This window comes from Dreissena polymorpha, chromosome 2 (genome assembly GCF_020536995.1).
Source record: "Dreissena polymorpha isolate Duluth1 chromosome 2, UMN_Dpol_1.0, whole genome shotgun sequence".
NCBI lineage: Eukaryota > Metazoa > Mollusca > Bivalvia > Myida > Dreissenidae > Dreissena > Dreissena polymorpha.
Genome location: NC_068356.1, coordinates 28,495,593 through 28,511,486, shown reverse-complemented (window position 1 = coordinate 28,511,486; position 15,894 = coordinate 28,495,593). Strand labels below are relative to the sequence as shown.

General features: G+C 35.6%; 1 protein-coding gene across 4 annotated transcripts in view; it reads left to right on the top strand.

The window, feature by feature from the left end:
* LOC127866364 (kinesin-like protein KIF19) overlaps nucleotides 1-15,894 on the top strand; it is a 38,235-nt gene that overhangs the window by 2,980 nt on the left and 19,361 nt on the right. For 3 of the 4 annotated variants that reach the window (XM_052406843.1, XM_052406844.1, XM_052406841.1), the window contains exons 2-4: nucleotides 7,433-7,513; nucleotides 8,398-8,508; nucleotides 13,951-14,038. In XM_052406843.1, the coding sequence (XP_052262803.1) occupies nucleotides 7,433-7,513; nucleotides 8,398-8,508; nucleotides 13,951-14,038 (280 nt within the window). Of the gene's footprint in view, nucleotides 1-5,984; nucleotides 6,215-7,432; nucleotides 7,514-8,397; nucleotides 8,509-13,950; nucleotides 14,039-15,894 lie in introns of those variants that run through there. The other variant, XM_052406842.1, reaches the window with a different exon arrangement.

Sequence of the window (15,894 nt, the reverse complement as noted above, 5' to 3'; positions counted from 1 at the left end):
GACGAAAAGCTAGCTTCATATAAATGGTATTTACCTGTTACCAAGAGCGAGTATTTTTATATTGGCAACTGAAAATCGACTCACGACATGCGAATTTGGGTATTATACCAACTGCAACCAGTGTAACTCCAGACCAGCGTGCCACAGTCGCACATTCTGGTCAGACCTTACCCTTCCCGCGAATGAGACCACAAAACCGTGCGTGACCTAATAGCGCACAATGTAGCTCTTAAACAGACAGTGCGACTGGCCTCATATTTTCGCTTAAGAGCCATTTTGTCATGACGAGGATAAGTTTATCTTCATCACCATTAGAATAACGTATTTATTCCTCAGTGTCTCTCCTGTTAAAAATTACAAAAACACAAATAAATTTAACATTTAACTGTTTTAATACCTAAAATTTATTGGAAAATGCGCCCAACTTGGATAACATAAACGATTATAAACAATTCATTATAATAAACTTTTTGTATGTAATTCCCAAGCATAATGCCACCAATTGGTGTTTTTTTAAGGTAATTTTTCGGTCTTTTTCAGGAGTTTGCGTAATTCAAATAAGCATCATACAGTCCAACCCCTACTTCCGGTCACCCCTCATCGCCGGTCGCCCCGTGTAGGCGGCCGGTGTGTGCCGCGACCGTCGATAAACACTATATAATGCACCCCTCTTGAGCGGTAACCCCGTTTCTCCGGCCAGCGGCCAGCTATTTTGCATCCCAAATGTTAAATTTCCCCCATATGAGTGGTCTCGCGCGAGTAAGTCAGTCATGTACATGTATATATCATATAAAAAATAGAATTATTTACTGATGAAGCATGTACCGACCCGAATATCTTCCATTTTGTATGCACAGTATGTTTTCACTTAATACAAATTTCACAAATAAATATTTATGATTTTGTGTTATTGGCAGCTACTTTACACAACGGACTATAATGAATTATTATTATATATAATCACGGTATAATTATCCAATTTACTATTTACTAATATAAATATAAAGTTTGGGTCTGTTTCCACTAACTCAGTCGACCTATTTTTGTAGAGACCTAAACTTGCTTGATTATTTTCAGGTTAAGTTGTTTTATCCATGTTGCCCAATCATATTTACTTATTTGACTATTGAGATTTAATGTCACTTCATTTGATCATGTCCTCTAACTTAATAAAACATAACAACATAAAAAGTCAAATAGAGATCCTGAAGAAGTCTCTGCACCATGTCATATCACATTCTTATAAAAGTGGGCATCGACGTAAACAGAAAATATCGAAAAAGAAGTTTTGACGACGTACCTACAAACATTGTTTTGGAGATGTTTGTGAAAAAAATTACGTTTTTTTTCTTGAAAACATTCTATGCTTGGGGTCGTATCGAACGTTTGTGCTATATTTGTCTATGCTAAATACTACCCTTCATCCGTTTAATTTTATGGTTGAATTTAATTTGATATTCGTTTGAGGACGAGTATTTATGGTTGAACGCTCAATTGTGTACTTATCATAATTCCTCGTTGTAAACAATTAAGTACTTTTAACGACGTCGAAAAGATATAAAATACGCGATAAAAATGATTCTTTGTATACGTGAGCAACATCTAAGAGATCAATGGAGAGCAATGAAGATCAAAATTGTTCAAATAGATGAAATAGTTTTAGCCTTTGACAAACAAATGAATGCTATTTATAGACGTATTCTCCATATGTGTAAGTGATTATCCTCTTTTGAAAATCATTGAATGAAAATAAATGTAAAAGATCGAAGTCTGTTCGAGATATACACCCATCAAACGTATATATATGATACGCGCTCTGGGAAAAAGGGGCTTAATACAGGTGCGTAAAGTGTCGTCCCAAATTAGTGATGAACCTTTTACCATCTGCGAAGGTGTGTTATCTACATTACGAGCATAAAATAAAAGAAAATGTGAAAGATAACTTTTAAGAATTGTTTATCCCTAGTACGTCAGTACCCACCGACTTCGCAATTATGATATTGGCGTTTACGTCAGTAAGACGAAGAAGTAAAGTAAGGAGTCAACCGAGATCTTATATCTGAAATTCTACCACGGCACGTGACTTGTTTTCTATATACAAACAAGGAAAACTACTGTTGGTTATTACCCCGATATACCAACGGTTGATTAAAGTGACGTCAATTTGATTGTCCGCGCACTGTTAATGAATGAAGACGACGTCATTTGATTTTAATTGTTGTGGTGACGTCACGTTTTCGCGGAAAAGTGGAGGACATTCGGTTAATATAATTCTCATTTATAATCTTTAAATCGCGGATAACTTATTAATGAAATCGTGTTAGAATTAAGAAATAATCGCTGGGTAACCGTTGGTTATTGTGGTAATAACCAACGGTATGGAGTTCCGATGCGTAGGCTACGCCCTCGTGGTTTAATTCCTACGCATCGGAATTCCATACCGTTGGTTATTACCGCAATAACCAACGGTTACCCGTGGATTATTTCTTAATTCTACCACGACACTTGCCTCTTTTCTTTATACAAAGAAGAAAAACTACTGTTGGTTATTTCCCCGATATACCAATGGTTGTTTAAAGTGACGTCACGTTGATTGTCCGCGCACATTTATGAATGAAGACGACGTCATTTGATTGTAATTGTTGTAGTGACGTCACGTTTTCGCGGAAAAGTGGAGGAAGTTCGGTTAATATAATTCTCATTTATATTTATAGAAAGAAATAATCCACGGGTAACCGTTGATTATTGTGTGTCGTTCCGATGCTTGTTATCAAACCACTCGGGCTACGCCCTCGTGGTTTAATTCCTACGCATCGGAACTCCATACCGTTGGTTATTACCGCAATAACCAACGGTTACCCGTGGATCATTTCTTAAGCAATCATCGCAGACGTCATATAAAGATGTGATGTTAAATATTTGACCGCGCAATAGTTTAGTTTACAAAAATACCCATTTTACAAGATGACGTAAACATAAATAAATGTACCTGTATATCACATCTCCAACAAAATCTCGAGCGTCAAATCGTTTTCATACTTATCATCTGCATCTTATTATAGGCATATTAAAATTTGATTCACACGTATAACGCTTGGACGGTTTCTTGTAATAATATGTAAAATTCCCCTTTATGCAAAGGTGTTTGCTCGCAATCCAATCTCTTGCTAGCATGTTTAAGTTTTTTAACATTTATGTGGGCTGGTTTCTATTAAGCAAAAAATAAATTTTGTTTCAGACAGTATGCATGTTTATTTTTTATACTAGTTTGTGTATTTTTTGCCTGCATGCTTAAGTCATTAACATAACTTACCTTATATCATTTAGTAGCTCTATCACCTCTATCACTGAGAACGTTATTGTTATTAACATTAACATGACATGTAATTATAGTTCTTGACGTCACTACGTTGAATTGTATCTGGGGAAATCATTAACATTTCTTCAAATTCAATGTACGTCATATCATATAATGTTCACTTCCTTAAACTTACTCGATGACACACTATTTAGAAACGATACAAGACAAGTTCAATGTTGGAAGCGAAAATGTGCGAAATCAACTTCTCTTGAATAGGCCTACGTAATATCGTTTTTGGTTACCCATAAACGGATCTTGATTTTGCAGTTAAATAAATTCTTTGATTACATATTTCACTGGTCTATTACAGTCTGGTTATGCAAAAAGACATATCATATTTCGAATTTGAAAAAAAAAGAAAGATATAAGAGATCTCGTTGACATGCGCATACATGTATTTGCAAATATTTATTTACGAACACAAGGATTCCTTGTGAAATGTGAAATGAATTGTTGGTATATGCTGCATATCAATCAGTACAATCACTGTAATATTAAGCATGTAAACCGATTTAAATTATAGTTTTACATTTCACTATATAACTTGAGAAAATTCGACGGAAGCTAGTCAGAGAAACATTGATATATTTGTTAGAACAGCCCATATAAATCATCGTCATAACCCACCGAATATATTATAGTGTCACTCAATTATCTAGCGTGAGATAAATGACTTTTAGATTTCGTTTTTATTAATGTTGATGAGTCACCTATGAGATAAAGAAACTATATAAACATTAAAAAAATCTGTTTAATTAATATATAAATTATAAAGTATCGGATAACGGTAAATACGACAAGGCTTACATTAACCATATGTTAGAATTTCAATACAGCGGAATTTCATTTGTCGAACTGACTTGGACACAGAACAAATACACACGATTGATAATTTCGTGCGAACGAAGATTTGAAAGCCAAATTAAGAAGCATAGCTAAGTTGTGGGTTCCGACAAAGAGAGCATTATAGCTAAATTAAATTCCATCCTTAGCGATACGTAAATGAAAATCAAATTAAAATCAATGTTTAAGATATGTTTCGCATGTCAGAGTTTTAATTCTCACATCAATTGAAGCAGACAAAAATGTAGCATTATGTATGAGAAGAAAACGTCGACGAGAACTTCTTGATTGCTGTTGATTTTTATATATATTTGTAAACGCGTGAAATACGTTCGCGTGTACACGTAAACTATACTCGAGTGCAGCTGAGATCTGCACGTTGGTGCTTGATGTTTAATCTATTATAATTCTAGAATTATATTTGATAGGCATCTCCTCCTTATGTGCGATGGAAGCAACGTAGGCTCATAACAAGCGCGTGTTTTTGTTCGGAATGCAGGCATTCTCGTTCAGTATTACGTGTGAATCCTCCTCATGATGACGAACGTTGCCCATTCAGAAAAACAAAAGAAACGTGGATACGCCATAGATGACAATATCGTAGAGCAAAGCATGTACTCTAAACGCCTAGCAACTTTATTTTGAAGGCACGTCACGTCGAGACTTTCTTTGGATTTACTTGGTCGGTATCCCTTGCGCTCGATTGTCAGTTAAGGGTATCTGCAAAAACGGCGTTGTCATTCTCAATAATTCTGTACATTTATCAAACGAAATGTCCTGCCGCATATCTTACTGTATTTTTTTTAAACAATGTGCCATCGCACAATCTCGAGAATATAATTACAGCTGCAAATCCACGAGCAAACGTCATAAAGACATAGTGTTGTGGGATTGCTGGTATTTGTTAAAAAATAGATACCGTTTTTGTAAATACGTGTCTGCTATTGACGATATTGAGCTACTGTTTCTTCTCATGGGGAATCTTCATCCTTTGAAATGCTTTAATATTTAACTGGAAATAATGAAAGATGATAATCAATTTTAATATTAAATATCGTCAGACTAACCAATCTTGTCAATATGTACCAATTGTAAAGAATCAAACAGTCCTTTCGTTTGCAAGGCATGTATGACCTTAACGTTCAGTATCCGTGCAAAAAGATTCTGATGTCTTTTCGGTCACGAAGCGACGCTGTTGACGTAAATAGTAACCACAACAACCAATGCATATTGTTTTGGGATCAGGGAGAACAATATTTGTTTACCGAAATATGTGACGTCATGCATTCACTTATAATTTAGGATATCATGAGCATTGATGATAGGAATAGTTCTTTAACTAGAATATCAAACAAAGGTATCGCTTTGAAAAATATCGACGTAAAAAACAAAACAAAAAGAAACGAATGAAGCATACACATTCGTATTTCCCATTATATTTATTCAACAGAATTTCTGTAAAATGCAACAAAAACGAGCTTCTAAGAATATATACGTATCAGAAAAAAAATTTGATATCATTTTGCGGTACGAATCTTATTTGTGGCCATTTAGGTAACGTGCACTTTTAGTACTTTTGGCATTGTCAGTGCGCCAGAAAGACATCTTACAATTGAATTACACAACAATCTCAGACGAACAACGTACGTACGGTGTTGTCAAGTACGTTGATATGGTCCTACATGTATATCGATATTCGACTGGTCGCAAATTGTGGTGCGTGAAAGTGACACTCGGATAAAACCGGATATATCAGAAATCAATGATTACTGGAATATCTTATAATTATAGTGTGCGCGCGAATAGGTGTGGAATGATTCAGGCGATTGTTTGGTAATACGAGGACTAGAAGCAAGTGATCACAGTAGATAGACGAGTGATGTGGGGCTATAGTTGGGGTCACAATGAGCTCTTTAAGATGGATAGAATCAACTTTCAGTGATTTATTCTCTTATCTCGGTTGGAATCTACATGGGGCGTAAAAGAAATTATCCGTCCTCAAGAGTAACTGTAAGTTTGTTTTACTGCGAATGGAGTCAAACTTTATTAGTATATAGACGATATTTTTAGTTATATACACGACCGGTCCTGCTATAGTTTAAAAACGGTCATTAATGCCTGGTATAGAAAGTGTGTTTTTTTCTATAAAATACGTGATCTATAAATTATGTGTGTGTCGCAACATAGACAATATATCTAAGCAATTCGATAGTGGAAATGTTAACACACACTATTTAAAAATACCATAGGTTTACTCGTAAAGATTCATTCTATTCGCAAAACTGCTTCAGCTATTGTAAAAAATATATGATTTCTACGGCTGTGTTCATGCATGTGATAGTTGTATGAGAGACACCCACAAGGGCGGTTATTAACGGCATTGACGCATATATTTTATCCGCAATTACTAAGGAAGTATTAACCCATTTATGCCTAGCGTCAAGAAAAAAGGTCTTGGCAAACAGCGCAAACCCAGATGAGACGCCGCATGATGCGGCGTCTCATCTGGGTCTGCGCTGTTTGCTTAAAGGAATTTCTGTAAGAAATATTCTAAATTTAGAAATAAATATACTAGACATCCCTAATTTGGGAAATAAATTGATCCAATTTAGAAGGATGGGAGAGTCCACAAGGCTTAAATGGGTTAACCATGAGAGAAATTCACTCTCAACATCCGCTGGTTTTAAAGGTAGGCACGTGTATGTTCAAATTAGTTAAAAGCATCTTGTTCATTTCAGCCATATGCACTGTTGAACAGTACTTAACATACATAGTCTAAACATTTCCATATAAATACACGTTTGAATTCTGCAAACAAAATATTAAAGCATGTTTTGTATGTTTGAAATTAGAAGATTTATACGTTTCTTTAATATACTGAATGCTTTATAGGTACAGGGTAAATGTTCAATGGTCACCTAAATGTGGATATACCTTGCGTACCAGTATAAATGTCAGCGTGGCGAAAAAGGTACCACAATGACCTACTGGTTAATTTACATTTTGCATTATATAATTAAACGCTGCAATATATGCCGAGGCACTTATTGATAATATATTCTTCACAGAAGTGTTATTCTGACAGAGCAACTGCACTTAAAAGCTGAACAATGCAAAACTCTCATACACTGATCAAAACTAGCCTCAATAAAACAAAACGACCAGATCAAATCAGTGAACTGATATTTTTTCACGTATACCAACAGCCTTGTTGTTGTGTCTCTGCAGGTATGCACGCGGATCCGGCCCATGAACGAGGATGAAATCTTGTTTGGAGCCACGTGCATAGCGCACAAAGTCGAGGACAGAGTACGTATGACATAAATATTGAGTAGTGTCATGTCAGCCGCGTTCTGGGAAAACTGGGCGTAAATATCGTCCCAGATCCGCCAGTTAAGTGCGCACTGGCTAATCAGATACGACACGTTCCGACGAAAAATACAATACAATCGGAAAGTGTCGTCTCTGTGTTGTCAGTGCTGGCAGCTCACGCTTATATGGGACGCCACTTTACGCAGATGCATTAAGCACAATTTAACCAGAACGAGGGTCAAGTTATCAAAAGTAACATTTTAATAGTTATCAATATCTAATTATACATCATTTGTGGGGTGTTAAAATCTTCATGTTATAAATATTTTTGCCAATGCAGAAGCTTCCAATCATATTATTCTCAAAATGGATTTCTTTGCCAATACATCCGCAGTTACACTAGAATGTCTGTCTGTCTGTCTGTCTGTCTGCCCGCCTGCCTGTCTGTCTGTCTGTCTGTCTGTCTGTCTGTCTGTCTGTCTGTCTGTCTGTCTGTCTGTCTGTCTGTCTGTCTGTCTGTCTGTCTGTCTGTCTGTCTGTCTGTCTGTCTGTCTGTCTGTCTGTCTGTCTGTGTGTCTGTCTGTCTGTCTGTCTGTCTGTCTGTCTGTCTGTCTGTCTGTCTGTCTGTCTGTCTGTCTGTCTGTCTGTCTGTCTGTCTGTCTGTCTGTCTGTCTGTCTGTCTGTCTGTCTGTCTGTCTGTCTGTCTGTCTGTATGTCTGTCTGTGTGTCTGTCTGTCTTTCGGTCTGTCTGTCTGTCTGTCGGTCCGTCCGTCCGTCATCTCTTTCTCTCTCTCTCTCTCTCTGTCTGTCATCTGTCCGATTTCTTTTATATATATATTTATTCTGCTAAATATCATCAGTCTTAATCTGCCTGTTCCTAGATGTTGGTGCTGATGGACCCTATGGAGGACCCAGAGGACATCCTGAGGGCCAACCGGACACGCGAGAAGCAGTTTGTCTTTGACACGTGCTTCGACGGCAGCTCCACACAGGTAAGTCACATGATCACGCTGCGTGGAGATGAAACGCTGCTCGTAGTTTGTGAAATTTACTGGATCCAGCCCATTTGTGAAATTCGGCAGAGAATTAAATGTTATCTAATGTATAAGTAGATTGGATCATGACTTCTTCGGTGATTTTTTTGTTGTCTTAAGTTGGCGCAAAACGTGTTTACCGCAAATGTAAAAATATAAGGAAGAAATAAAGCAATACGAAATTTTCACTAAATACCGATGTCTATTGGAATGAAGCATTGCCGTTATTGAAATGATCTTAGTTCTACAGTTTGCCCTTCTCCTTTCGATAAACGTTTGATGGTTATGGCTACGATACCGTAAAACAGATTGGTGTTTATTAATTTAAGTGAAATGTCACGATACAAAAAAAGGTTATTGACTGATAACTCCGAATAAAGCAAATATAATTCCAATTCAAGTGTCAATTGTATCCACCTTTTTGTTGTGTAAGAAGAGTATTGACCTACATGACAATGCTGCATTGATGCTCTGTCAATCTATGAATACAAGGTTTGTTGGACTGATGAATTCATCAATTGATAATGTAAATCCATACTCACAAATAAGCTATGTCGGAAATTCAGTTAAGCCAGTGAAAGGGTAAGCAAATATTTGCATCAGGATTACCGTATGACAAATCCAATTAAATTACTACAACAAAGATAAAACAATGAGATTTTGCTGGTATGACGTGGGTCACATGGACAACCCATTTCACTATCTGAACTGTATGTTTCACACATGTTTGGTATTGATGTAATTTAATGTATCGGGTTCATATGCATTCAATCTCGAGCGTTCGTATCTCCTCTAAATTAACCAGTTTTCCATATCGTCCAGTACTAAAGACATTATTATTATATTGTTCATGGGTTTCCAGATGACGATCCGAATCAGTAACTTTTAACATCAACATTTCTTTCACTGATTTATATTCGTCCATCACAGAAAATAACACTGAATTCCGTTTTTTTGTAACTAATTAAAATGAGTGCATTGGCCGAGGTAACAAAGAGAAATGCATTTAAAATGCTTATTACGAGTATATCAAATCGACAATAAATGTGCACGCTCATTGTTTCTAAAACGCGGACGCGCTTGCTAGTACGGAGGGCAGGAAACAAAGCCTACAACTCAATCGATCAAACTTTGCGAGACTTCCGCGAAAAGTCCATTTCAGTGATTATTGAAGTCCACCAAAAACAAGACGGGCTTATCAGCATGTTTCCACACCTGCTGATGAGACCCTTTGGGGCTCAGACGACGATCTATATGAGCTGAATTGAATCTCCCGAAAGCTGACGACAGTCTGACTTGCTGCGGACGGGTTTGACAAGAACAAATAATGTGTGCGCCGCTGAAATTTCAACGTAATCAAATGTTTATATTAACATCATTTTTTTGCAAACATTACAAACTGATTATTGATTCGACCATAATCCCTGGTCTAAAAATCAGACGGAAACATCGTCACCACTTTGATCCGTTTAAGTGTTACAGTAAAATTGTTTTAAGATCGATTTCATCTCATGTGTTAACACCAGTGTCAAGACCCATGTGGAGCAAAATAAGAAGGCAAAACAACATGTTTATTTACATAAACTAGTGGTTGAGTTTACGAGTTTTCTTTAGTCAGCATTAGTTCAAATAAGGACAAGAAATGAATGCCAAACAACATGTTTATTTTGATTAAGCTCTTGATGTAAGAGAAACACTTAATGTCAGATTATTGCATAATGTTGTCAAATGATGTTTTACATCGATTTGTTGAGATCTGATCCCTGTTTTATTATTTGCGTAAAGACATTGAAATATTTGCCGTGTTCTTCACAGTTCACATTTCGAAATCATCTGAAATGCACAAAGTGTGGTACGATAAATATTTTGTTAGCTACCGGTCATACCTGACGTCAAATGGTTCCAATTTAAATTCATTTAAACTTTTCAAATTTTGGTAAAATGTTGAGCAATAAAATGCATACTTGTTTAATTATAAGTGTATGTTTATAAATGTACATACATGTATGTATAGAATGAGGCATTTATTATATAATGCTATGGTTAATTAAACAATCCAAAAATTGGGTTTTAATGATTTACGATAAATAAAAAAGTCTCGTAGTATTAAAAACGCACATATTATAATCCGCACATTTCAAAATAAGCGTTTTATGCCAGAGACCAAAAAATGTCACAATTCAAGTCGTATGAACTAAATCATATCATTAATTTATCGGCATTAATTTGAATACAGCATGCATTGCAAACAACTTTTATTCGTGTAAGCATTCTTAACTTTTCTAAATGCTTTTCAGACTGTGTATATCGATTTTAAAGTCAAATTATAATACAAGTATTTAAATTGTAATTGGCTGTAAGATTGTTATTTCCTTTAAACAGTTTAACATATATTATCTTATTTTATGTAGCTGAAGAGAGACATTCACAACCAAGCTATGTTATTTTGCGTTTTACAACATTTATTGTGACTTCTTCCTGAATTGTACGACGATGATCTGAATATTCAACTACATTCATTATGCTATGTCTCTAAAGGGTTTTCTACGAAAGGCGTTATTAAGTTGATGCTCTTTTTTTATTTCATCGTGCTTCAGACGTTACAGTTCTAGGATACTCTGGTTTTTCAACAATTAAATACAATGTAATTAAATTATAATTAAATTGATTCTCTAATGCTATTTAATTTGAATTACGGCCCATTTTTATTTACACTTGAATGTTTTGCGAGTTTTTGGACTCTGATAATAAAACTAATTGCTTTGCATTCACTGCTCCTTACTTTTGTGTCTTACTTAATACATTGTTTGTCTTACTTAATACATTGTTTGTCTCGCTTTAAAAAACATTTGTCTCTAACCATAAACTTAGGTCCGCGTGTTATCATAAGGTTTCTCTGCTACTGTTGCAGCTGAAGTTTCACTTGTTGTGTTTTCAAAATAGTTCGAAGCGTCTTATTCACTTGAGCTGTAAATACAGTTATGCAGTATATGTATATGAGTGACGTACCGAGATGTAACATTTAGTGATGGACAAATGGGCGAATGATAATATGTTGATATGAACTGCGTACCAGTATACATATTAGCGTGGCAAATAAGGTACCTTGATGACCAGCAGGTTTATTATGTCCACAAGTCTATACTGGGGGACATATTGTTTTTGCCCTGTCTGTTTGTTGGTTTGTTGGTTTGTTAGCGTTAACTTTTAACATTTGCCATAACTTTTGCAATGTTGAAGATAGCAACTTCATATTTGGCATGCATGTGTATCTAATGGAGCTGCACATTTTGAGTGGTGAAAGATCAAGGTCAATGTCATCCTTCAAGGTCAAAGGTCAAATATATGGGGGGACGTAGTGTTTCACAAACACATCTTTTTTCACCTTGTATTAAATAAGTATAAGATGAAAAATCTGTTGGCATAAATATTTTGTACAGAGAACAAAGCATTTCAGTTGATATTGTATAAATTTATTAAAATATATAAAACCGAGAAATATAAAAACGTTTGTATAAATATCGACTTGTCATGTGCCATTGGACATTGGTGAGGATATATTAAAGAACAAAATAAATACAACAGAATATTGGGGATATTGACCAATAGACAGGAACAAAATATCAACGGTTGAAAAACTCTTCAATTTCGCCCACTTCCCTGGGTCGACGCAGTGCAACAGAATTAAGAGGTCATGCATGGTATTTTACACATTCGAAACCATTTCATCTTTATATGAAATGGACTACAGTAATGATTTAAGAATAAATGCATGTGATCGAGGCTCAATCGAAATTGACTTTTCATTTTGAGATCCAGAGATATTTTGAGATCCAGCGATATTTTGGGATCCAGCGATATTTTGGGATCCAGCGATATTTTGAGATCCAGCGATATTTTGAGATCCAGAGATATTTTGAGATCCAGCGATATTTTGGGATCCAGCGATATTTTGGGATCCAGCGATATTTTGAGATCCAGCGATATTTTGAGATCCAGCGATATTTTGAGATCCAGCGATATTTTGGGGTTTTCGAATTTCTTGAATCTGAAATACCGGTTCACTTAACCGATAAAACAATGTTATTGCATCTCAGCAAAATTAATCAATCATGGCACAAATATGTGAAATAAACGATGATTTTATCAACTGTATCTTGACTGAAACACTATTTACTGCAATCTTGTTCCGATTTTATCTAATATGGCGTGTCAAATGTACACCCATACAATTCGATGCTCTTTTTATATACATTTTCAACCTTGCTATCCGACGACCATCCTCTTTGTGGAATATACATTTTAGTCCAGACATTTTCGAAAATAGAATACAAGTGTCGTTGTCATGTGATTCAAACAAAAACATAAAACATATATTATTGTGCATGTTCTTTTTCGAAATAAGCATGAGTGTAAAATGATTCCCTGTCTATTTTACGACTAATCATTATAATTTATTGCACCGGCATATACTTTTGAATCATTTATATGTAATCTTATCGCCGGTATATACTATAAAGGTTTAAATGTATTACTATGAGACCGACAGACAGTCTCTACTTAAAAAGCACAAAATAAACACATTGCCTCCATGTTTTCTGCTGAGAATTTGCTTGTCAAGATGCAAGCATGATTTTCAAGTGCGAACACCATTAATTATGCACATTATATTATAGGCCATGAAATATATATCACTAAAGCAGTCAAAACATAACTGACTAGCAGAATAGACGCCGAAGTTCCGTTAAATTATCGTGTAACAACCCAAAAGACACACAATTAAGACGCCTGATCAAGAGATTACAGTTTTAATTGTTTGAACAAATCAGCCGGGTCGGAGAAATGAAAAGTAATAACCCGAAATTCAAGATAATTAGTCGTATATTAGTGCCAAAGCAAACGCGGCAAATTGCCAGTCTTTTGTCCCTACTCCACAAAGGTCGAACATTAGACTATTGCATTTCGATTCAAGTATACCGCAAACGGATATATTTGTATGCTCCTTCATACGAACAAATATAAGATTGCTTCGTATTTTTTCTTTCGTTATTTTTGATATCTTTATTCACATTTACATTAAAAAAGAAGGGCATACAGCAATTGAACCGTCCCTAAGTTGTGTGTTTTTATCAACCTGTCAAAAGGTGGTTCGCTATCGATTGTTAGTACCTGTGTGATTTTCGGTATGGAGGGACTTCCTGAAAGTAAAAATACCATAAAAGCGGAAAGTGTCGTCCCTGATTAGCCTGTGCTAATCTGGGGCGACACTTTACGCACATGCATTAAGCCCAATTTTCTCAGAACGCGACTCATATGATCTCAAACCGTTTCACCCCGTTTTCCCCATTACTGTATGCTTGTATGTCACTGTTGATGTGTGCATGTGTGTCGTTGTTTCAGGAGGATGTTTACAAGTCCTCCACCAAATTCCTAATCGATAATGTCGTCACGGGCTACAACGCCACCGTGTTTGCGTACGGAGCTACGGGTAAGACGTTAGCAATTATCGTGCTTAAATGTACATAATAACTTCTGATTTCACATTCTCGCATGAAATGACCCACAGGAGGGAAGCCCATAGTATTATTATATATATATTATATAATACTATGGGCTTCCCTTCTGTGAAATGACCAAGGAAGGGACAATATTCACAAGAACGCTACAAATTTAACATCTTTTTTTTTAAACAACGATATTTGTAAATGAAAGGTAATACGGTTATGATAAATAATCATATTATAACGAAAAATCAACTTTTCTGAAAAAAAGAATTATCACTATCAAATATATATATATATATATATATATATATATATATATATATATATATATATATATATATATATATATATATATATATATATATATATATATTTGATGGTGAATTTGTATTTCAGAAAAGTTTATTTTTCGTTATAATATGATTATTTATCATTCAAAATGATGTTTTCACTAATTAATATCATAGCCGCACGCTAACCACCTGTGACCCACACAGTCACGGTGTGGCGCAGGCATGTTGTTTACTATTTTACGGTTTCAAACGGGATATTCAACGACCATAAACGACAATATTGACCCCAAAACTTGAGCCATAAACGCACACATGGGTTCATGTAAAGAACGCCTATTATTCCATTAACTCAATATAGGCAATTAATCTCGTTAGTTAATCAGTGAACTCGGACTGACCCGAGTCGTTGACCTTCAGTTTGGCAAACCGATCATTTGTCGTCGCATGAATATTAATAATTTTACGATCATTGATCACAACAAACACGTGGATAGAATTTCATCAGGATAAAAAGGTAACAGAGACAACGGAAAATTGTGGAATACAATATATTTCGAATACGTACAAAGTGGAATGACCATTTAAAATCACAACAAAATCCCTAAGGTAGAAATCCACAGTTAATAAGAATAAGGGGTTTAATGCATGTGCATGAAATGTCGTCCCAGATTAGCCTGTGTACTCCGCACAGGATTATTAGGGACGACAATGTCTTTTTATGGTATTGTCTGTTTAAACAAAGTATCTTCTTAGCAAAAATCCAGTTTATGCGGAAGTGTCGTCCCTGGTTAGCCTGTGCGGAATGCACAGGCTGATCTGGGACGACACTTTACGCACATGAATTTAACCCCTTTTTCACAGAGCATAGCACAAATAATGGATTGCACGTAGTCTAATCCGCCCAACTATTGGTTTATCTAATTCTAACAAGGATCTGGGGGAAAGATTTTATTACTACCACCATGCATTGAATAAAAAACTTAATAGAAAACGGTATACATTCATTTCTTGTTTGCGCGTTGCACTGACACGGTTTCTTAATGAAAGCTCAACGGGTTACACATAAGAATTATGGCATTAGGTAATATTCAACATTCATTAGATCAAGAGCTTTGGAAAGACCATGCTCCTTATATCACTTTACAGCTTGTAAAACTTTCCCCATGCCTATTTAAAAGTGTTTACAAATCCCGACAATATCCGATTGTACAATGCTTTATTTATTGAAGCTAGTTTGTTTGGTTTGGGCTAAGCCAATGTTTGCACTGCGAGGTAGATTGTATAGTATAACTTATCTAAAGGTTTCAACATCTTGACTTCCATTAAGTTTGAATGAGAACTGTATCTTTAATGTATCTATTATACGACGTTGTAGATATTCGCTCAAGATGTTTACCCTAGACCCGTTGATAAATGACTTGCATACAACTCAGCGGAATCGACAGTGATTGATTGGTGAAGAGCACATTTCTTAATACGGGTTTATATACTGAAGACTGGACTATATGTAAATAAGGAAGACTGCATATGTCGCAATTAGCAAATAC